The sequence below is a fragment of the Myxocyprinus asiaticus genome, chromosome 20 (genome assembly GCF_019703515.2).
Source record: "Myxocyprinus asiaticus isolate MX2 ecotype Aquarium Trade chromosome 20, UBuf_Myxa_2, whole genome shotgun sequence".
Taxonomy (NCBI): Eukaryota; Metazoa; Chordata; class Actinopteri; order Cypriniformes; family Catostomidae; genus Myxocyprinus; species Myxocyprinus asiaticus.
In genome coordinates, this window is record NC_059363.1 from 27,950,533 (window position 1) to 27,976,315 (window position 25,783).

The 25,783-nt window shown below is 37.7% G+C and overlaps 1 protein-coding gene across 3 annotated transcripts in view; it reads right to left on the reverse strand.

Moving 5' to 3' along the window:
• Nucleotides 1-25,783, reverse strand: part of LOC127411261 (lysophospholipid acyltransferase 2-like) — a 93,139-nt gene that overhangs the window by 47,408 nt on the left and 19,948 nt on the right. For 2 of the 3 annotated variants that reach the window (XM_051646693.1, XM_051646694.1), the window contains 2 exons: nucleotides 11,908-12,053; nucleotides 3,208-3,285 (listed from right to left, as the gene is read on the reverse strand). In XM_051646693.1, coding sequence (XP_051502653.1) covers nucleotides 3,208-3,285; nucleotides 11,908-12,053 — 224 coding nt within the window. Of the gene's footprint in view, nucleotides 1-3,207; nucleotides 3,286-11,907; nucleotides 12,054-25,783 lie in introns of those variants that run through there. The other variant, XM_051646695.1, reaches the window with a different exon arrangement.

Here is a 25,783-nt window from a genome sequence, read left to right on the forward strand (position 1 = left end):
ATTAATGTTCGTAATGTTGCTATTGTTTTATGCCCTTCAAATGAACTTGATGTCTCAGTGTATTGAATTGTAAACTTTGGCCATGCACTGTCATTGCTGTTAGATTTAATATTTATTTCCTTCATGCTCTTTTTGTTAGTATTAAAGAATGGAACACATTTTCTTCCTCTTTGTAATTTTATGTGATTATCCTACTAAAATGCATGTGACATAAAATAAAACAGAATTAGGTTGAAGTAATCCAAAAGTAATCAGATTATATTACCCCAAAAATTTAATCTATGACATTACATTACTGATTGCATTTTTTGCCATGTAATTTGTAATCAGTACCAGATTATAATTCAAAAGTAATCCACCCAGCACTGCATACAGGTATATTAATTCTTCCACACAAAATTTGTTATTTGACCTGTAAAGCTGTCTAAATCGTCCTTTTATGAGTAAGTATACAATTCAAGATGGATGAATTTCTGGTTATGTGTGACCAACAACATTGTATAAGTCGTTTTATTTTACATATAATTATGTACATTTTTTGAATGTTTACTTGAAAACTGAAAACTTTCATGCAATCTTTAATTAATAAGTATCTTTTGCTGACAATTTGTTTATTTGTTAATTTTATTGCTTGTCTTAATATACAAATAATGACTTAAAAATTTAAAACTAAGCAGTTTTGCATGAATACATTTAAGACTACATTCCATTGTTTTAATTTAATATATTCATTATAATTTATGTAAAACAATATTGTTTATATTATAAATGAATAATGTAAATATGAACATAAGAATTTAATATAAATATTTAATATTTAAATAGCAAGCAAGAAATGTGTTCAATGTGTGTTCAACATGCATTGCTTAATGAACTATACCTGTTATGCATTCTAAGCACATGCACTTAAAACTTATTGTCTGACAATTATCAGCTATGCAAACATCAGGGGATCAACAGTCAACTTGTCATCACAACTTGTTCAACCAGTAGGAGGTCATAAATCATTCTGGCAGGACTTCTGGCTGGATATTCTGGTATAAGTGCCAAGGTCAGGTGACCTAGGACAGATGTTCCTTCAGTAATCTAAATCTTAAAAAAGAAAACCAACCTAGTCTCATAGAATGAACATTACTATACAGTAACTACATTTTCGCAAACTGAGTTTTTCGTGCCACATTCTACGTTTCGCCACAGTTTCCTGGTGCATACACTAGAGGCGCTAAAACAGCTGTGCATTTTATTCACTTTCACACAAATTATAACTACAGCAGCTGATTATGACTTTATAAAGACTTATTTTTCACTCTATTACTCTCACACTGCCATGTTATGATATTGAAACACTTTTACGCTAGCGCATAATTTTAAAACAAATACACATTGTAACGCTTGTATTACAGACCCACCTACATTTACACACTTATTCCAAAATTATTAGCTTGTGTGTTAGCTCACCTCATAGAGCAGGGGTCGGCAACCAATGGCACATTTGCCAATCACTGACTTTTTTATTTATATAAATACCGCACCTGCATTCCAGTCTACATCTTGATGTACTCCTTCCTCATGATCACGCAGCATGTTTTCATGAGCAGAGTGGGAGTCTAAACAAAGTGTTAAAATGTGACGACACTGCAGTATACCCAACAGACTCATGCAGCGCGTTCAAGTCATTCAGGCATCACAAGCCGGCAGCGCTTCACTTTCGGTTAATCGCGCAAGTAAACGTGCCCGCTTTGCTTCGGTCAGACTGATGACAGCCTACATTCTGTGTTTAATTTTTTCTTTTTGCTTTCAGAACAACACGTGATATAATAAGGAAAACACCATTAATAATCCTTGATGTTTCCAACCCAGCATACAGGTACAACCTCCTTAAACCATGGTCATTGACCAGGAAAATAAAAAATGGCACTCCATGTCAAAAAGGTTGCCGACCCCTGTGATAGAGTGTTTGAACTTGTGACTCTGAAATTCGCGGTCCGAGCCCAGTCAAGCACACAATCTAACACGTGGCGCAAAGAAATGACATGGTTACTTCATAAAATATGCCCTTTATGTCGCATTTCCTTTTAGGACACTATCGGTTAGGTTTAGGTGTTGGTTAAGGATAAGGATAAGGATATCTGTTTTGTTCACCACTCATTTGCTTTTAGGACACTATTGGTTACGTTTAGGTTAAAGTTTTAGGTTAGGGAGGTATGTTTTACTCATTAAAACCTCTATCCAACATTCACCTTTAAAACCTCATCTGATTACGATACTATTTCACGAATTTTTGGCACCCCCTGCTGGACATTTCACTGGGAAACTGCAGCAAAACGAGTAATGAAGCACATAATTGTGTTTTGCAAAAAAGTTGCCACTGTAACGTAATTTACATGAGATCAGGCTGAAGAAAATACTCCTTCAGTGTGATCTGATCGTCATGAGCAATCCAGTTAAACAGTTTTTCATTGATTTATGTGGCCTTGCTCTGTGGCCAGTGCTATTTACAACCAGTCTGTTTCTAGTGATATACTTTGCTGTTGACATGACCTAGGCCTAAGTTTGCTTTAGTGTTGGTTTGAATAGTAATCAGTATTGAGCAGCACTGGTTATTTTTAGAGCCCACAGCAGGAGAGAACACAGCATGGTCCAGTACATCCATTCTGACCCCAGATCAGAGGAGCAGTAGTTACTCAACCTGCAACTTAATGGATGCTCACTTGTTCCCCCTGGACTTGTTTACTCATAAGAATGGCATGGATGGGTGAGGGCAGTATGGATTAATCTTCACAAGCCAATGACAGGGCTAAATGAATACTGCCATGCAAAGGCAAAATGCATTGCATTTTGTCAAAATTGAGTTAGGACCGAATTCTGGTCTCTTAGACTATGATCTATACTGTAACTGATGGGTTTGGCTAAACTATGCTCTTATATTGTGTAAGTGCAATATCCACAAAATCCACACTAAAACTAAGTAACTTGGAAGCCATTTTTCTCAGTTTCAGTGTAGGGCAGAATAACTTGGCATATTGCATTTTAAAACCTCATGATGAACTGGATGGCATTAGCTTGACACTGCAGAGAAAACTGGAACATGTCACAGTGTAATGGTGCATTTGATTTTTGATTTGACACACAGTTGTTCCTGTTGTTGGTAGCAGGGTTTATTTGATGTTACAATGGATGTGGGAGCTTACTGAATTCTGTACTCACTTGTGCATGTGTTCCACGCCTGTGAAAATCATTACGCCATAGGCAAGACCGCTCTGTACAAGAAAGTGTAAAGCATACCTGAAATGAAGCACAGGGGAGAAGAGGATTCCAGTGAGGAAGAGTCTAAAGTCATTTCTTTCTGCAACAAAAACTTAAATCCAGTCACTTTAATCATATATATTTTTATTAGTATAATTAAATACTGTAAAACGAGGTAGCCTGCAATTGTTACCTTAAAGGAATATTCTAAATTCAATACAAGTTAAGCTCTTTAGATAGCAATTATGACAATGTTGATTGCCAAAAAAATATATTTTTAACTCGTTCCTCCTTTTCTTTAAAAAAAAAAGCAAAAGTCGAGGTTCCATTGAAGCACTAACAATAAAAGTGAATGGGGCCAATTTTTTGGAGGGTTTAAAGGCAGAAATGTGAAGCTCATAATGTCAGGTTTCGTGGAGGAAATGGCAGGACTCAGCGATATGGGCTTTTATTAATACAAAAAATATAATAAAAACATACAAAAACTAACTTATAATCAGACAGATAACAAGGCAAATGAGAGGGAAGTTTATCACTGAAGACAGACACGAATGCACAAGGGAATGAGAAAACACAAACCCAAGTGCATTCACACAGCATGAGACAAAACACAAGTGACTGGATTCAGCCACAGAGTAAATAAATCAAACCAACCGAAGTGGCTGAATCCAGGCACAAGACATAAAACAGACACAGAACACGTACAAGTCAGGGCTCTGCCACAAAGGGGAAAAAACCCAAAACTAAGGGCAGAACCCTGACACATAATTTTATAAAAGCACTTACATTAATTCTTCTGTTAAAACTCATGTATTATTTGAGCTGTAACGTTATTTCAATCGTTGTTTTTACATTCATTTTAGGGTTTTAGGGTTTTCTGCATTGTGTCGTCATGGCAACAAAGTTACAACTTGGTTACAACTTTACACAGAAAAGGTTAGTAAGTTATTTTATCACACTAAAATCATGTTTACACCCATATTGTTTATGTCTTTTGGCTACACTTTTGAAACAGTGAGTATTTTAATGTTAACAGATTGGCCCCATTCACTTCCATTGTAAGTGCCTCACTGGAACCCATATGTTTGATTTTTATAAAGAAAATTAGGAACGAGTCGAAATGTATTTTTGTGGTAATCAACTTCATAACACAAATGCTGCTGATTGAGTTTAACTTGTATTGAACCTGGAATATTCCCCTAAGGAGCAATTTCTACCTGACCCATCCCATAAAAAATGTCAAATAATGTTATAAAATGAGGACATACTGTATGTAACAAGTCTTATGCAACTTCATTGTTTAAAGGCCTTCTCTCTTTCTGTCATTTTCATTGCGTAATGACTTCCAGTGTGGTCGGGATATTGATGTGTTGACCTCTGCACAGACAGCTGTATGGAGACTACTCAGGATCATTAGATGTGTTTGAGTGTCAGTTTACTCATAACTGATGCAAATTACTCATACATACAATTGTGATCACAATGTGACCTTTTCACAAAAACATCTTGTGATGTGGTTATTAAGGGAACTTGGTTTCTGTTTATAACCAATTTTGGTTTATGTGGGCAGGACCTAAATTAAGGTCCAACAGACCTTTATTATATACACATCTTTAAACTAAGAACAGAAGAATCTAAATAATTATTTTTCCACAACTGGACATTTCCAGGTTGGAACGTGCAAGTAAACCTTAGCAGCGTAAACTTGTAGCGCAGTGAATAGGAGACCAACGTAAAGAATAATATTATGTTTCCACTACTTACCAAAATAAGGAAAAAATAGAGAGAGATGGATTGGAGTAAAAAGAGAGAAAAATGCTAAATGTACTGTCACTTCCACAGCAGCTGTACTTGAAACCCCATCACAGCAGTGTTGACTAGTTTTTTTTTTTTTGTTTTTTTTTGTTAATGACAGCTAATTATAACACAAACAATAATGTGAAAAAAAAGTACAATAAATCATTGATAAATTTAAAATAATTTATAAAAAAGTTTGCTAGACTTACACTGCTAAATTAAGGTGGAAATGCATCATCAAAGTCTATGAAAAAGGTTCATTTTAAGAAGAATCAAACTTTTGAAAAGCTTTGGTCATCAAAAGTGCACTCACTCATTTTTTCCCCAATAAAAAAGTGTTTCTCCTAAAGAAATGAACTGTAATTTTGAAACATGCAGTATGTATAAAATCATGACCACTCACATGAGATGAGGATTCTAGTCATATCAGTGACCTTACAGAAGCTGTTTTATTCTACATGGGGGAGGGGTGCCCTCATGGGGGCTGCCATTTTAGAATCACATGACCAGCTGAATACTACTCGATCTCAGTAGCCGTCTTGTTCTTGGACACTTTCACTCTTGGATGAAATAAATCATGGTTGAATGTGAACAGTGAATTTCTACAATGGCATCTGTAACTGAAAACTATTGATTTGTAATGATGCTGCATCCACACCACTAGGTGTCACTGTAAGTCCAAGATGACACGGACAAAAAGTTACTGAGTGCACCTTTAAGCCAACACGCCTTTCTTTCCCCTCTAGCTCCTACGTATATGGCATAAATGAACTGTTAGCAGGGTGTAGGCGGTGGTGCTTTTTGGATTTTCAATTTTGCAGTGTAATGGTGTTGGGCCTATTTAAATAGGTAACAATACCACTTAAAAGAAGAGTTCACCCAAAAAATGGTTTCATCATTTACTCACCCTCATGCCATCCCAGATGTGTATGACTTTCTTTTTTCTGCTGAACACAAACAACAATTTTTAGAAGAATATCTCAGATCTGTAGGTCCACACAATGCAAGTGAATGGTGACCAAAATTTTAAGCTTTGAAAAGCACATAAAGGTAGCATAAAAGTAATCCACACCATTCTAGTGGTTTAATCCATGTCTTCTGAAGCGGTAAGAACAGACTCCTTTTTCACTGTACATCTTTCCATTGAAGTTTCTAGGCATGATTATGATTTCAAGCTGGATTACACTTCCTAATGCTTGACTCATGTGCAGAGCGCTAGATAGCACTAGGAAGTGTAATCCATCATGAAATCATGATCACCAAGGAGACTGTTGATGTCAAGATTTAGAGTGAAAAAGGAGTTATATTTCATGCTGTTTTCACCCAAAACCAATTAGATCACTTCAGAAGACGTGGATTAAACCACTGCATTCATATGGAATACTTTTATGCTGCCTTTATGTGCTTTTTGGACCTTCAAAGTTTTGCCCACCATTCACTTGCATTGTGTGGACCTACAGAGCTGAAAAATCTTTGTTTGTGTTCAGCAGAAAAAAAGGAAGTCTGGGATGGCATGAGGGTGAATAAATGATATGATCATTTTCATTTTTGGGTGAATTAATTCTTTAAGCTTTCCTTTAAAAAAAGGATCAAAATCCACTTACACCCCTAACACTGTCTGACCTGACTTAGCAGCTGAACAGAGAAAAGAGCTCATTACCAGCAGAATGCTGCCTGATGGGGCAAGAGTAAGTGTGCATCATCAGGGACTTACATCATCCTTTAGTGGAATGTACCTTTACCAAGGACAGGCAGAAACTATCAACCGAAATGGAAATGAAAGAGTCTGGCAGGGGATTCTATGAATCTTGAAGACCAATTGAAATCGCTTTGAAACGAGCACAGTTCTCTCACTTGCGTTGATGTATTTCCTATTGAAACAAGAAGTTATCGAAGGGCTTGTCCCTTTTTTTATATAGCCTATGGCCTTTATTTAACATAACAACAATGAACCATGATTTACTTGCTAGTTGGTTGCAGGTGGTATTAGGGGGAGGGACATGCTCATTCTAGAGAGCATGTGAATGGACAAAAATCTGCGTAGTGCAAGAGGAGTCATAAAAAGTTTTGGTCAGTTTTCCCAAAAGAGAAAGACTTTACATTTTAAACGGATAAAAGTTTATTTTGTCAGTTTTTAAGTGTACAATAGTATCTAGATTGCTTCAAGGAAAACATGCATGGACTAAAAGTCATAAAACTTCCATTTTGAGGATTCAACCAACAAATTTGAACACTTTCATTCAGATTAATGTGGAAAACATGTAAATTAAGGATGACATGCAGGGCAAAACATTCCAGAAGAACTTTATGAAGTTGGACAGTCCAGAAAGGACACTGCAGTAGCAGGTTAAAACAGTTCAAATCAAAACTTCTTGGTTGAAAACACTGGCATCAGCCTATAACCTAAACCTGCTGGTAGAGTTCTTGCATTGGCTAGAAGTCAACATGACTTTTACCTTTCAGACAGTCTACATTGTTTGGTTGATTAAGCGTCCCTTGATACTGTATGGGTATTTAATTATAAGATTATCAGTTTTGGGTGATAAAAATGAGATTAAAACATTGCAATAATGTCCTGATAACCCAATATTTGCTATTAAAATCACCTCTTAAACACAGATGACTGATTTGTGCCGGAGATACAGTATTTAGGCCAGTTTACCACTTTAGCCTTACCTCATGTACTTGTACAAACACATTGGCACACAGAATTATGTTGAGGTGCACTTTTTAACAAGGGTATAGATTGCAGTTGGTACATTAACAGTTGCTAAAATCATTTGGCACAAGTGTGAAACATTTAACCCTAGATTATTTATCCTTTTCAGATTAAAGACTTGAGTCCTTAGTGTAAATAGCAAATTTGTTCTAAGATACGTCCAAAAGATCTAGCTAGGGCTTTGGAAATTACCATTAAATTGATGTCCTGATATGGAAGAAATCAGACATTTGCTGCTTAATGAGTCTGTGCAAACATCCCTCCATGTCAATAAACTGTACTAAGCACTGATCTTTCTATAACAATAAAAATGATGTAGAGAGATAAATGAATTATCATGGATTGTGTTTGACAGCTGTATATAAATATTTGCATAACGTGTGTGTGTGTGTGTGTGTGTGTGTGTGTGTGTGTATGTGTGTGTGGGCAGGTTTAAGTGGTTTACAAGGACTTTTTTTTAGGTTACAAACTGGTAATTGCAAGGGTATTATGCTATAAATGTGGTTTATGAGGACATTTCTAGTGTCCCCATAATTCAAATCGCTTAAAAAACATACTAAATTATGTTTTTTGAAAATGTAAAAATGCAGAAAGTTTTTTGTGAGGGTTAGGTTTAGGGGTAGGGTTAGGGTTTGGGGATAGAATCTAAAGTTCGTACAGTATAAAAATCATTATGTCTATGGAGAGTCCTCATAATGATAGCCGCACCAATATGTGTGTGTGTGTGCGCGCAGTATATGTATATTAGGGCTGGAAAATTTGACGCGTTAACTTCTGTGATTAAGATTTTTTGCTTAATGTGGTAAACAAATTAACGTAGTTAATGCTGTATCTTAATTTTTTTTTTACTTCACGTGATAGGAGAAAGGTGTCCCGAGTTGTTCCTGGCACACTATTCAGCCTTACAGGCACAGATTAGGGTGGGAGCGTGGTTATGGCATTTGCTGCCTGACAGGAACAAACCCAGGCACTTTTGTGCAATGGGCGAAACTTCACCAACATTTTTCCCCATTTTCTGTGGGTGATATTAGCTAGGTTTCCATCAACATTTTTTTATGCGCATTTTGGGATATCGCATAAAAACTGAATGGAAACAAGATGCAAATAAATCTCCAAAATGCGCATACAAATTTATACGCTCATTTGAGGTGGATAAATGTTTTTATTCGATAAGAAGAAATGCGCATAATCTATGATGGAAACACATTTACCAAATAAACTCCTATTGAATTTGTTAGGAATAAAAGATGCGCATCAAAAAGGTCATGTGACTGAATAACTCGTTCATTACTGGACAACCAGCGGGCCAATCATCGCATCTGAAATGTTGCTCTGGTCATCCTGATAATGGTGTCTAGAAAATCCTACAAAAGCCTACAAAGAGTTTGCAGAGCAAATAACTCGAAAACAAACTTGACCTGTACGGAACAGAAGGTTTATTGACACTTTTGAAAAATATCTTATAGATCCCCCTGGTATATTCATGGTTGAACACACATCCAGTATATAGTGCTCAGAAATGTGTGACGCACTGTTGCTCCCAAACATGAGACAAAGTTCTTTCGAGTTTTTTGTCTGCGTGCTCTAAAACGCAAGTATTTTATTAATAAATCACTCACAGTAGCTACAATTTTTCTGGAAGTGACGATTTCATCACCCTTAGATGGAAACGCAGCTTTATTTGCATATTGTTTTTGCGATAGCATGGTTTTTCACATAAATTAAATTTGCAACTTGGATGGAAACATAGCTTGGCATATATACATTTTCAGGAGGTACTCGCTTGACTCAACTGCACATACTCGCACAGAAACTAATTGTATGAAGCAGTGCACGCTTATTCATTGCACGCTGTGTGTAATGTCCCGGGCATAATAAACATGGGAGCTGATTTACTGTACGGAGAATGAAGATATCACCAGCAAATGGGTGAATCATACGGGCAAGCTGCTGTATCTCTTTGCATCGCACGAAAATGCTCACTGACTTTCATCTGAACCCATTTCAAAAGCTAAACCGCCCAAGAGAGACCTCGCATGTGCGCGATAGAGACTGAGAAGGATGTGGCCATTCGGCAAACTGCAGCCAGGTATACTTGTAGAGACGGAACAGCAGCTTAACAAAATAATAGTTTTGAGATTTTAAACTTCAGCAAATTAAACTTCAGTATTCAATATGTTTTATATCTGTATATATATATAGTGTCTAATAATGTATTGGCAACGTACACTTAAGTTTCTCTTGCCAATAAAGTTTGATATGAATTGAATATGCCCATTTGATCCTATTATTTAAAAAAGTCCCCTGGAAAACGCCAGAAGATTTTGCCCAAATTGTAATTACAACATGTCCACTGATTTAATGGCATGTATACATACACTTGTATCAAAGATTAATACCTGTAAATATGTGTCCAATTAACTATATCTGAAAAAAAATAAAAATAAATAAATAAAACTACATTTTAACGTGCATATTTAAATAATTAAAATAAATGATGACTTACCAATTACTTGCAAGTTCTTTGAGACAAAGTATAAAGTAAATATATTTATGATGATTTTTTAATGTTTGTTGTAATGTATCATGTACCATAATTTAATTGCGATTAATCACGATTAATCACAGAAAATGTACAATTAATTAGGTTTTTTTATCGATTCACACACACACACACACACACACACACACATATATATATATATATATATATATATCACAAAATGTATGCAAGGCTTCCTTTTTAAATAGCAAAATATAATAAAATAGCAAAATTAATAATTCTGTTTTTATTTTCATATTCAATGTCCAGTATACTGAAATCCAGTAACTAGCAGAACACAAAATCTAAACTTGTTCTGATTTATGAAAATGTTTATTTTGATCACTTTTGCTAGATAAAATCAAGTACATTTCCTGAGTCCACTGCATGTAAAATTTTAGACTGACAGGTTTAGCAGCTAATATTTACATATTAATTAACATGATCAATTATCATTATTACACAAACTTAGTAATGCATTTTTAAAACCCTAACTTGTAATTTATTTTATTTTATAATATAATATTACATGAGTAAGTAGTGAGTAATACTAATGAACAACATGTATTTAATATGTAATTATTTTCTTGGAGCAGTTTATACATAGGCCTATTGTAATTATGTTAACATGTAATGTGTATAATAAGGACACTGTACTATAATATGCTACTGGATATAAAATTTTCACTTTTTAAATTTTTCACTGCCATTTCCTTTTTCACATTTCAGAATAGTAACATTCTATGCTGCCAAATGTTCAAAAATTGTTCAGTTCAAAATAGGAGATTATTTAAAAAAATACTTTGCAGTGGGGGCCTGGGTAGCTCAGCGAGTATTGACGCTGACTACCACCCCTGGAGTCACAAGTTCGAATCCAGGGCATGCTGATTGACTCCAGCCAGGTCTCCTAAGCAACCAAATTGGCCCGGTTGCTAGGGAGGGTAGAGTCACATGGGGTAACCTCCTCGTGGTCGCTATAATGTGGTTTGCTCTCGGTGGGGCGCATGGTGCGTAGATGCCGCGGAGAATAGCGAAAAGCCTCCACACGTGCTATGTCTCCGTGGTAACGCGCTCAACAAGCCACGGGATAAGATGCGCGGATTGACAGTCTCAGACGCGGAGGCAACTGAGATTTGTCCTCCGCCACCCGGAGTCACTATGCCAACACGAGGACTTAGAGTGCATTGGGAATTGGGCATTTCAAATTGGGGAGAAAAAGAGGAGAAAAAAATATATACTTTGCACTTGATTTCATAGGAAAAATCCCAAATCAGAAAAATCACCAATGAACAATCAATATGTTCTATGCATTGTGTTTCAATGTGTACAATATGTCCCCTGGACAGAAAAGTGGCAACATTTATATTCTGTTGTTGTAAACATGTACAGATCAATAAAGAGGTCTGCAAACAGCTCCATCAGAGCATCTCTCAGGTTCCACAAACAAACAGAACATAGAGCAGACTGCTAATGAGACTCTGGTCTTCTGCCAGCACACCACAGCCTCTTTACAATTTGAATGGCTCACTAACCGACTATCAATGACCCTGCCCTGGATCAAAGTGGGATGACCTGCGATATATGAGGGATGAAATACACTCACCAGCCAAAGCAGAAGAGAGCCAGATAGAAGCCCAGCAGGGTGGCGACTACATGCCGGATGAAGGGACTGGTCTTACTGGGGTGCAGGTAGAGCCTGAACCAGAAGGCCATTACCAGGGCAAAGAGCTGGCACACCACAAAGTTCACCTAAAGAGATATAGACATAGCAGGTTACATTTACTGTACATTAGTCTCATGTAACCACATTTTTCACAACGCCATAAAGTCTGGTCCACTTTGCAGCTTAACGTGGTCAAGAATGTTGGCTTAGCACATTACATGTTTTAAATGCATGTTTTTAAATCTCCAAATTTGACAAGCCCTGACCAGTAGGTGGTGATATGCATGAAGAATGCAAATCGCCAAAGAAAAGAATGTGGAAGTGAAAGTAGAGATTTATAGTAAAAAAGGACATATTGAACTGTTTCTCACCCACACCAATCATATAACTTCAAAAGACATGGATTAAACCACTTGAGTCTCATGGATTACTTTTATGTTGCCTTTTTGAGCTTTTTGGAGAGTCAGACTTCTGGCCACCATTCACTTGCATTGTATGGACCTACAGAGCTGAGGCATTCTTTTAAAAACTTTCATTTGTGTACTGCAGAAGAAAGAAAGTCGTACACATCTGGGATGGCATGAGGGGAATGAGGAGAGTATTTTGGGTGAACTATTCCTTTAATACACTTTTCTTTCTTTAAAATTCAGCCCAATGCATGTCAATATGATCGTGTGCTTTTGCACGGTAAAGGAAACCACACAGGCCTTACAATACCCCTTATATAAGCATGTAGATTTTTGTTCTGTTCTGTTCAGACTTGAGGGCACCAGACATGCTGATCTGAATTCAGAGAGCTATTACATGATACAGCGTCAAGTCTGGACCTGAACATATCTTACTCATGAAAGAGCTACAATCAGTCACTCACCCTTCCTTTACTTCGAAAACATTTCACTTATGTAAAATCAAATGTTTCAACTTTACATGCCACTATAAAAGCAACAGAACTATTTGAACTCATAAGTCCCAGTGTGATGCCAGCTTACACACTGCTCAGGCAAAAGCCCAAGATCTTGATTATTAATGAGGTAATCAAGCCAATAGAATAGGCATTTTAAATCCAAACCCTTCCGAAACAATGGCCTGTATTAACCATCGTAATAGTGGTGTAAAGAAAGATATGCCTCTTTCCATTAGCTAATGGAGGGCTTATATTAGTACCAAAGCTGCTTTTCTGCCATCATGCAGGCTGGTGAGATGCTGGCTATGTTCAGAATAGAATTCTGATGTACTGCTAACTGCATACCACACAGTATACTGTATACTGACTAGTATTTATTTCAAAAATGGTATATAATGATAAACGTTTTAAATATGCTATATATATATATATATGCTATCTATGTTGCAATTCGGTGAGTGCGGTCAAGTTATCATGTTAGAAATAACTACAGTTATTTGGCTATTTGAATTTAATTCCATATAAAAATGGCAAATCTCTGGCAGCCTGATCAAATAAGGACTCAAAAAATATTGTTTCCTTTTTATTTATTTAGTCACTTTTGATATGGAAGAATGCAAGTCCAGCACATTGCTTTGTGGAATACAATATAAGTGCAGTGACTTCTGATAGTATACTTCAAATTTCAGCATACGTACCGGTAGTAGGTTTGCACAGAGAAAATGTACATACTGTATGCATGTAGTATATACCGCAGAAGTAATATGTGTAGTATGGTATGCCATAACATACCATCTGTAATGGTCTGAGGAACCACGTGGACACATTAAAATTCTCCCTGCTGTTCAGTGACGTTTTATCTGATTCTGTCTGAGTGTGTGTGTGTGTGTGTGTGTGTGTGTGTGCACGTGTATGTGCATGTGTGATAAAATGAGAGTGAGGTCATCCTCATGTGCCAGCTGCCATGCAAATTAGCTTCAGCTCAACAAAGAAACAATCCATCATGAGCCCAGAATAACTCCTGCTTTATTTATGTCTCGCTCGCTATTCGTTTTACTCAAGTTCAGTTAACTCAGTAGATTCTATTGACAGGGACAAAGCATGTCTTTATAGTAACTGCAGCCCATCCTCTCTCTGCCTAAAAAACTCAGAAAACGTGCTGTTATGATGACAATGTCACTGCTGTTGTGCAGTGAACGTCATTTTTGTTATGCAACTCTGTAACTTTTAAAAAATCAGTATGCCTGTAGTAATATAAGGAAGTATTTCTATAAAAGGGTAAATCAGACTTTAAGAAATATTCTCTGGTCAAACTCAGGCACTTTAACCTTTTTATTATAACTTGAAAATGTATACAATGGTGCAGGGGCCTAGATTCCGGTGTGTGGGTGGGGGGGGGGGGGGTGGTAGGTAACAAAAAGCTGCCTTAGAAGTCAATTCTAGTTCCCTTTTCATTGAACAAAAGCCTATTGCTGGCCTACAGTCCACAGCAATCCATTTTACAACTGAGTACAACTGTTCATCGATCTGTTTGAGGTAGACTTGAGGATGCATCTCACAGGATGCATTCTTGCATTTCGTCTGTACACATATGTCATATGGACGTTTTTGGTGCATCCCACTGTGGTTGTGTCACGCTCCTCTGGTTATCAGTGTCTCTAGCCTGTGTCGAGTTAAATGTAGTTTACACTTAAAAAAAACGTCTTGAGACTCTTGCATTCTGCTCTGTCCATCTATCTTTGATCAGCTGTCAGATTTTTGTCTCTACAGCTGCATGTTGCCTGTACAGCTGGAGCTGCGCTTGTTGCCCCTGTTGACTGAGACTTTCAGAAACATGCAGGTGGCATATCAAGCTTGAATTGCTCCATTGGTAGGAGAAGTCCTTATTATGGTTGCGTGACTGTACAGTATAACCATGAAAATGAAAATGTCCTGCATTGTAGGAATGGCACAACAATAGTTCTCAGACTCAGAGAATGCTATTGACATTTCAATAGGAAGGTGCTTGGTTTGTTTTCACTGGTCTATTTCTGTCACTCCCTGAAGACACCACTCATGTCCACTCTCCTCCTTTAGGTTCTTGTCGCTATCTCTCTGGATCTTTATGTCCGGGTCTTTCAAGAAACGCATTCCCTCCTCACTCTAGTTACAGCAAGAACCCAATGAATCTTCTTTACCATGTTACAGGTGGTTATACTGTACAGAGACAGCCATTGTTTTCCAGTCTGCATAAACAGGTCACAGCAGAGGGCCACAAACAAATAGCTCATTAGCTGCTTCCTTGTATCCCCCACGCTTTCTCTATAATCATAAGAAGCATTGTTATTGGCTGGATAGATCTGTCTCTCACACATACACACACAACTGTAAGTAATTGTGGTTAGACAGATTTATGGAGATGATGGGCCTCTGCCGTTTCTCCTTTGTTTCGTCTCTGAGAGCTCTTTCACGATTGACCAGTTTTCGACCGCCATATGTGGTCGCTTAAGAGCCATTAAATAGAACCATAGAATTACACCGAATTAATCTGGGACATTAAACCCCAATTAAAGATAACCTACTTTTGCTCTAGGACTGACACGGTCTGAAAACAGATGAGGGCTTTGGAGTACAGTGTTTACTGGTTTTACAAATGTTAAAGAGGTAAAGGAAAAATGAGCACGAGCTATCTGCTTACAAACGAAACACTTAGCTATAGCATTACAAGACCCTGTTTGCTCGACTAAGCAAATGTGCATATATACATGACCTCAAGGGAATACCTTATGTTTACCATATTTTTATCAGTCCTTACTGCTTCATAGGTAATAATATGTTTTATACATTTTGGAGGCTTTAAGTCCATGTCTGTTAATTCTGTGATGAAACATCACGACCAGGGCCATTTCTCACCATTGTGGCACCCTAGGCGAGATCACTATTGTTGCCCCGGGTGGAAAAATGTGTGTGTGGGGGGGGGGTAGTATCAGCTGTGTTTGGCGATCTCACAAAAGATAGCTCCGTCTGCACTTCCTCATTGGCACAACATTAAGTGGTAAATGGTATTGGCAACTCTTTTTAATGTGACGTATTAACAGAAAAACGTAGGCTGGCGCTTGAGTGTATTCAGCAGCAATTGATTGGATCGTGAAAAGTGGACATTCCATACCACATTGGAGCCACACTGAATGCAAGTTGGCAGTCAATTATGGAGGACTACTCTGCTCCTGAAATACAACCAGTCACCCTTTTTAAACGAGATGTGAAGGCTGAAGATCAGGTTCACCTTCAAGAACATGTCAATGTTTCCCAATAATAACGTTACTTTGTAAAATCCATCATTATCGTTTACATGCACGATTGTACACCTATTAGGCTTATTAGCTGACAACGTGTAAGCCCATCTATATGCCTTAAATGGCTTTCCTTTATGGGGTAAGGTCATAATAGATTTATAAACCGATCGGCACATCTCGATTTCTCCCCGCATGTAAATTTTAGTGCTATTTTTACTGGCTTATCAAGTGTGTTTATGTATTGCACACATGCCTGTTTACATTTTGACGTCGAAAGCAGAGAACTACCCAACGATGATTTCAAATTTCATGTATCCAAGGGTTTCTTACGTTGTCGTTTTTTTGTTTTTTATTAGTTATCAACATATTGCTGTGCATGCAAATGTGGTCATTACTGCCATAATGTTTATTACGTTAACTGGCATTAAATTACTATGTTAACTACTGGCAAGATTTAAAGCTGCACTACGTAACTTTGTGCTCTCTAGGGACATCTGTGGTTGGAATGTAAAATTGCAAGCAATCTGCAGAAGAAAACTTTACGTCCGTTATGTTTCAACACTGCTCCTCTGGCAGATAAATCTCATAATTTCAGGTTACCTGCACATCGCCTGTGTGTGATCATGATTGGGAGAAATTCAGAGTCATAACGTGCTATTTTCATGTTGATATTATTAGGTTATACGATTAAACATTTAAAAATGAAATATTACTTGCTTTGATGAAGATAAACAATACTCTTATTTAGGCTACATATTTTGAATGAATTGGACCCACTTTATATTAGGTGGCTTTAACTACTATGTACTTAATCATTTGATACAATGTACTTATTATGTACATACATGTTGTTGCATTGTAATTACATTTAAAGTACTTGCATTTAATTACATTTGTAGTTACACTGTTAACTTTACCCCTAACCCAACCCTTACTCCTAAACCTACCCGTATCTCAACCTCAGCAGCACCAAATGTGGGCATTTTGCAGAACAAAATGTAGTTACACAGTAAATGCATAGTCTTGTATGTATTTAATGTTAGTACATAGTAGTTAATGGATTAGATGAATCCATATCTAATAGCTTCTTCTATTTACAGGCTCTCAAGATGTTTCTTTTTCTGTTTATATCTTGCACTGTTAATATTTTGCAGAATAATTTTTATCGTCATATTATCGTCAACAATATGCTTTAATAAAATAATTTAATTATCGTCATGATATGCGCATTTTTCGTCTCGTCTTCGTTATCGTTGACTAAATAAAAAACCCTCTGTCAACGAACATTTTCATCAGTGATTTCGTTGACGAGATTGATAATGTAAAAATAATAAAGTCTTGAACTCGAATCAGCATTATCACAAGTTTCACCTCTTAAATTGATAAGTATAATACAATACAAACATTAATAGTCGATAAAACGCTTGAAGAATCATATTAAAATATATTGGTATGTAAAAGCGCTTTGAGTGTAGTTTAAGAAAAGTGTACAATTAATTCATTGGCCACACTTTATATTAGGTGGCCTTAATCCAGTGTGTTGGGAGTTGAACACACTAACAACAGCAAAATGAACCACTTTAAAAGGGAGTAAATAACGTATTCAAATGCATCCTATTTATACATGAGATTCTTCAATATATCCACAATATTTATCGAACAACTTAAATCTGCACAACGAAACAAATGAACATGTGAACTAAATGACGCGCTAGTCAGAATATGCGTTGTGTAACTTGCGTTGTGAATATCTGAATATCTGATAAAAGTTTGGTCTGTTGCAATTTGACACATTTTTGTCCATTTTGCACATTATCATCAAGTAAAAGATATTTTACTTGAAAAAAATTTTTATGTAATTTTTGTCAGAGTAAAACTGACTAAAATTAATGAATGTAACCTGACGAAATATTGACTATTTTTAAAGGATATTTTCGACAAAAGACCAAAACTGTGACTAAACGAAAAAATTAACAAATCTACAAAGCAAGTGAAACTGTAGGCCTAATAAAACTGCAGCAGCGTAGCTGATAGGGCTGAAGCCCCAGATCTTTTGTTAATAGCCACAAAAGTTTTTTTGTGATGAGAAAAGAAAAATGGCTTAATGTTAATTACATCAGGGTACAAAAGCAACAAGGCAGGCTTCAATTCTGGCTTCAAATGTTAATTAATTTCGATCAGTGAGCCCAACTTGCATTAATTGACAGTTCACTCTTTGACTTTTACCTGCTGTTCGTGCTCAAGTTCATCAGACACGTTACAAATGCCTCGAGTGGGAGCTTTCTCTCACAGGGGTGCAGCTTTTCAGAGGCACTGAGGTTTTATTATGCAAGCCTTATTTCTAAATCTATAAGCCTCATTTCTAATATTCATTTGTTTTTAACAATCCACACACCAAGTATATTTTAATGCATGCGCCAGTCATCTTGTTCGGTTATTCAGGTTTAGTCGGGAGTCAGGACACGGGAATAAAGAATGTTTATTGCAATGGAATTTCCTCAAATGCAACTCAAAATAGCAGCACAAAGTGCTATAAGCCTAAATAGCACAATACATAGGTCTTAAAATGATAAAATCTCACATTACAATCAAACAAAAATGATCAAACTGTCACTGCCTGTATATGCGCTCTGCCAGTGCTGGTTCACGTTTCCATGTCATGTGCGTGGAGTTACACTGCTGCGTTTAAATAGCCTCTTTGTGGTGCCTTGATTTTTAAATGGTTTAAAATCAAATGACATTGAACTTGTCTAGTTATTGTACTTAAGTCTGCACACCAGAGCAAAAGGGGAAAAAACACTGTCTTACCGTTTATCAAGCGTTGAAACTGTGCTTTGTTAAAAACTTTCATGTTTAATAGCAGTCATGAAACCCAACGCAGGTTTTTCAAGATGCGTTTATCAAATAAAGCTATTTTTAACTTTACTCTGTGATCCCACGATGGCATTTTATTGCCACGTTAAATAAAATGCAAAAAATAAATATGATTTCAATAATAAAGTCGTAATAGTTTGAGAATAAAGTCGTAGCATTATGATATAAAATTTCATATGAGAATAAAGTCAAAATTATTAGAATAAAGACGTAGCATTTTGAGATTATTGTCATATTATTATGAGAATAAAGTAAAAATTATTAGAATAAAGTCGTAGCATTGTGAGAATAAAGTAGTATATTGTCTGAATAAAGTAGAAATATTAGTAAAAAAATCTCAATATTAGGCCAAACAAAGCGTCATTATCACAACGATAGAATGGACGCCGAGCCAGCAGCTTCATTAATGCAAGAGATGGATGTGGAAGACGTAGTTAAATCATACTTTAGGATAGGATTTTGCAGTAAAGAAATCCTTGGTCTTTTGGCTCATCAGCACAGAGTTATTAGTATCTGGATACTGCAGCGGTTATGTAGAAAATTGACTTTATTCAGGAGAAAGAAACAGACAGATTTGCGCAGTCCCGATCGGTGTTGTTATTGGGTTTTCCTCTCTAAACAATACTGTAACTGAGGGGATGTTACCACATACAATATCTTTATATGGGCTTATATAAATAACAACAGTTCCAATTATTTTTTGTTTCACTTAAGTGCGAGCCTATATCTCGTGCCTCCCTTTACAGGCGCCCACATGTTGAAAACTCATGTACTAATGCACACCACATTTATGAACAGAGAGCTCACAAAAACTTCCCATAAATTCAGCTCGGTTGCATAGCCAAGTTATCTCCCTGGTTAGTGGTGTTGTATGTAAAGACCCAGACGCTCCACTTTGCTGTTGTCCACCACATCACTTTCCTTTCGATTTATCCTCAAAATATTATGACTTTAATCTCATAACGCTTCGACTTTCTTCTAGTAATTTTTACTTTATTCTCAAAATAGTATGATAAATGACAATTGAGAATTTAAATTGTTAAATTACAATAAGCTAACAATTAATTCTGGCTTTGATCCTCTGCAATTTAAATTAAAACATGTTTGATTCATTTATTGTGCGCCTGACGTTTGCTCGTGTAAAGATCTGAACCGGTGTCTGTGTTTTGCGCTTAACATAATTATTATTTGACAGGGAGGGTGGTCTTGTTTAAGTCATGGAAGGAAGGATTCTTCTTATTTTTATATTATAAAATGGCCTGTGGGCTAAGCCCTGGATGACACTGAAGTCTAGCGACACCCCTGTAACACTGTAAAATAAAAACATAAAATGAGCAATAATGGGGATAAAATATACTTTATTAAACATGAAAATAATATGTACAAGAAGTCAATTTCAGAAGTCATACGGATTATGAAACATGCACAGTAACTTCCCCTGACAACAGATTGCGATTGGTAAACATATGGGTAATGTTTGATTCATAAAAGCATGACAACCCTAACAGACAACAAACTGTATCCAATTCCAAGCATTATAGCAGGTAAACAGCTTTGGTAAACAAATCTGACCTGAAAGCTCAAAATACAAATTATTTTTATGGGCTTGCCGAAATGAATCGGGGTAAGGTAAGGACATTTTTTGAATACTGATTGTTTATGTACTTAATCAATAATGGCAAATTGTTCATCTTTAACCAAAAAATCTTACATAGTGCAGCTTTAAGAAAGGTTACATTACCGACCAGGTCTTTAAAGCTGTAGTGTTTAATTTTTGCACCACTAGCATCACATAACACAGCAGCAAATATAATCACTGTTTTCAGACAGATTCCACTAAACTTCCCCCATCTTCTATTGGTTGCACAAACAGATAGTCCCACCCCAAACTCACACCATTGGTTGAGCGAATGGATGGGCTGCTCAAACAAACATCAATATTTTGATAGCGCCACAGAGTCACCGTCTAACACTTTTAGGTGAAATAAACCTACAGATTGCTTACTTATCGTTGTCTCTGCATATTAGGCTTGGATTCAAGAAAATAATAAATAAATAAAATAAACTTAAAACTGAACAGCCTACACTGATTAATCTACCTCTGTAGGAAATCCTTTTGTATGAACTTCCCTCCCTCATTATACATTTTTAACACAAATTCATCTGTTAACAATCTCTTGCATGCCTTTGAAATGTGTGATCAGGCAAATTTTTTAAATGCACTACTAGCATCTCTTCAAACAATCCTGTTAGTTATTAGGTCATGCAAATAAATTGACTAGTCAAAAAAGCATGAGTCTCAGTGTAACGACACGAAAAAGAGAAACTGATGACAGATTTTGTCCCCCTGTGGCTCTAAAGCGTCACTGTGTAGCCAGCCACCTGGCTCTCTCTCCTCTGACAACTCTCGCCTTTTCAGCTGAGAGGGAAATAAATGAGAAGAGGGACATATGGGGACAAGAAAAAGAGGGAATGACTTATTAAAGGTCAATATTAGAGAGTCTGGCCACTGTGTGCTTTGCAAATATCTCCGTGAAATGTAAACCTATAGCTTTTGTATTTGAGGAGAAACGTGTGTACTATTGTGACCAAGTACTACGGTTACATGCAAATATACTGAAGATACAGGAAAACACAAGTGGATAATAGGTAAACACAGACATCCGTAGTTCTCAAGAATATATGCCATGTGATTTGTTTTGTTAAATTAGTCTACAGTACAAAAGGAATCAAATCTACTCAAATAATCTTAAGTGGCCATTCACGTTTGATATGATGCTTTGGTCATGTGCCGTCTGCAGCCGAAAGCCATTCACACATCTGCCCAAATTAAGATATGCCTATCATCATTCTTTTGTCTGTATTATGCCTAATTGCCCATTAACACAATTTAATTTACTATCTTTGCAGAAGTATCAATGTTATTAGAAATTACAATGAGTGTGTAATTGGCACAAATAATGTTTGATTGGGTCGGCAACATTTTTGACATGGAGTGCCATTTTTTATTTTCCTGGTAAAAGGCTGTGCCGACAATCCTCCCCTTGCATTTCTATGGGCAGAGATTCCCCTAGAGCAGGTCTCCAGGCATGTCATGGTTACAACAGACGCCTCCAAGATGGGCTAGGGTGCCATATGCAACGGGCACATAGCCGCCGGCTCCTGGACTGGCCCGCGGCTGCGTTGGCACATCAACTGCCTAGAGTTGTTAGCAGTACTGCTCGCCCTGCGGAGGCTTCGGCCGTTGATCCAGGGCAAGCACGTGTTGGTCCAGACAGACAACACAGCATCGGTAGCATTCATCAACCTCCAAGGCAGTCTATGCTCCCATTGCATGTCAGAACTCACCCGCCGTCTCCTCCTCTGGAGTCAGCAGCGCCTCAAGTCGCTACGAGCCACTCACATCCCGGGGGACCTCAACACCGCAGCGGACGCGCTGTCACGTCAGGGTACCCTCAGGGGAGAGTGGAGACTCCACCCTCATGTGGTCCAGCTGATTTGGAGTCGATTTGGTCGAGCACAGGTAGACCTGTTTGCTTCCAGGGAATCCTCCCACTGCCCGCTCTGATACGTCCTGACCGAGGCACCCCCGTTATAGATGCGCTGGCACACAGCTGGCCCCCTGGACTACGCAAATACGCGTTTCCCCCAGTGAGCCTACTCGCACAGACCCTGTGCAAGGTCAGGGAGGACAAGGAGCAGGTCATCCTAGCAGCACCCTACTGGCCCACCAAACATTTTTTCCCAAGGAAGGGAAAGCAAAGGAAGGGAAAGGAAGCACTGTCTCCAAACAGAGGATCGGCCACTGGGTCATTGACGCCATCGCTATGGCATATCAAGCTCAGGACGTGCCACCCCCTGCGGGGTTACGAGCCCACCCTACCAGGAGTGTGGCGACCTCCTGGGCCCTGGCCAGTGGCGCTTCTTTGGCAGATATCTGCAGAGCAGAGGGCTGGGCAACACCCAACACCTTTGTGAGGTTCTACAATCTCCGGGATGAGTCGGTTTCGTCCCGTGTAGTGGCAGGCACAAGCAGGTAAGTTCCAGGACAGCTGGCCGGGTGTACCACTTGCGCATAGCGCCTTTCCCCTCCCTTGAGGGGAAGACATGCGCTCTTGACTCCCAGTAGTGTTCACAGACTGTGATCCCTGGATGACTTCCTCCTTAGCCCTGTGGCAGTCGAGTTTGCGGAGAAACTCGCTGCCAGCTCAGTAAGTGCACTGGTAAGGTCCTGTACTGAGGTAGGTGCTCCGCATGCGGTGGTTCCCCACAAGTAACCCCATGTGTTTTATCTTCCGTAAAATCGTTTCCCTCTTTGTAAACTACGTCTTCCTTGAGCAGAGGGCCCTCTGCTCTGGTCGCCATGCTTGTAGAAACTCCTCCCCCTTTGGGTAGGACCTACCAAGGGACCTCTCCACATGTACTTCCGACAAGGCTCGGTAAAGACCATGTGACGTATTTCCACTCAAAATACCCCCCTTTTTTGGGCGGGGTGTGGTCTCCGCGGTATGGCTTTGTAGATGGACGCTCCACCTGTGTTTCACATGGGTCAAATTGATGACATCACAGCTCTGTACGAGTTGTGTGTAGTTGAAAATGGCAAGCGGAGAAATCGAGCTGCTGATAGAGAAGCCCCCTGCATTTCTCCGTTCTGGGAACATGATCTTTTTGAAGTTAATTACAATAGTGGTGGTCAAAAAACATTTACCAAACAGGCACTGTTTGCAGACATCGCTCAGCGTGCGCGTCGTATACTGGTAATGTATGTCAATAATGCACGTGAGGGTTTAAAACGCACACGCAAGTTCTTCTTGTTTCCTCGCACGGCTGTAATCTATCATGAGCATCAATAATGCACTTTGATTAATGGCATTAAGCTGCCATTATAGTAATACATTGATACATGATTAATCATTTACGCCGAAATCACCCAGGGAAAGAGACTGCGGTCAGGCCAGACTCCACTTGTAAAAACATGGTCAAGCTAGCCTTCACTTTGTTTTGCTGTACGCGTATATACTATGCATTACGGTAAGAGTATGTAAGAATTGATTTCAAAATAAAAGCGACCTGCGAGTGAACGTCATTTCACATTCAGTCAGTCAGTCTGTCAATAATGAATAAATGAAAAAAAAAAAAAATGAATAAATAAAAACACATAAATAACTACATAAACAAAATGAACAAATATTAAACAACAAAAAAACTATTTTAATAAAAAAATAACTCCTGCAAACTTAATAATAACTTAATAATAATAATGAATACATTTCCAAAGACCATCTGACTTTTAAGCACCAAAATGACCGACTGTCATTGAGAAACTTCCTGTTTCCACAGACCAGTTTCACTTCAGAATGACAGTATACAATGTCGGGGCAGTCTGATGTTGAATTTCAAAATTAAATCCCTGTGAAATGTCATAAACATGCAGTGTTTTCTACAAATTCAGATAGATATTTAAAGGAAACTCCTTGTTTCCAAAGAACAATTTCACTTCAGAATGATAGTACACCACCTCAGAGTGTCACTCACACAATGTCAGGGCAGTTTGATGTTGAATTTCACAATTAAAGCCCTATAAATTGTCATATATAAGCTGTATTCCTTCTAAATTCAGATAGATATTAAAAGGAACTGACTGACTGACTGAATGTGAAATGACGTTCACCGGAAGGTCGCTTTTATTTTGAAATCAGTTGTTACACACTCTTACCATAATGCATAGTATATACGCGTACAGCAAAACAATGTGGGGGCTAGCTTGACCATGTTTTTCCAAGTGGAGGCTGGCCTGACTGCAGTGTAAAGAGCCACAGGTGAGCCGAACTGCACACACTCCCTTCCAATTTGAAGCAGGCACTCAGTGCTAATTCAGACAGACATGAAACAATAACTAAAGTACTTGGGGTGTTCATGTGGGATTTCCACGTATGATTAAAATACTCGAGCAGCATTATCACAACATCCCTTCTCTTATGCATTTTAATAGCAAGGTTATTCCTTTTATAGTGATGTACAGCTTCCAAATATTGAATATATGTTGAGATGAGTTTGAAGTGCACTTTATGTTGATGCATGTGCAGGTATTAAGTTAAAATGCTGATTTAGTAATTAGAGAAAATGTTTTTTTGTTTTTTTTAGTTAAGGACCCTGATGAAAATTAACCATGGTTTTACTATAGTAATATTGTAGTAACCATGATTGCTGTCACCATGGTTTTCTGAGCAAAAATCATGGTTTTATTACAGTAATACTTTAGTTTCCATATAGTACCCATGATTTTACTATATACTGTAACCATGACAGTAACCATGTTTATATTGTGGTTACTATGATTTTACTACAAACAACATGGTTAAAATATGGTTACTGTTGAAAAACCATGATTTGTATTAAGGGCAAACCTGCTGAAATGTTTACCAAATAGAGTATTCTTTGGATTTGGCAGTAATATTTTTTTTTTTTTCTGAACAAAGCAAATATCAAACCATACCAAAACCATGAGCCTAAAACCGTGATACAAACCAAACCATGAGAAATTCAAACCATTACACCCTTAGTGTCCAAGCGACCGACTGCTCAACAGAGCGAAACTTCGCCAAAGGGAGACAGATTGGCTTTGAGCTGAGACATGTCCCCTGAACATGCTCAGGAGGGGTATTAAAGTCTTCTGACAGCCCCTGCGGCACTTTGGAAGGCTGTTCTTTTCAGACGGTGGGCAACAGTGTTGACAAACACCTCTTTACAGGAGTTGTTACTA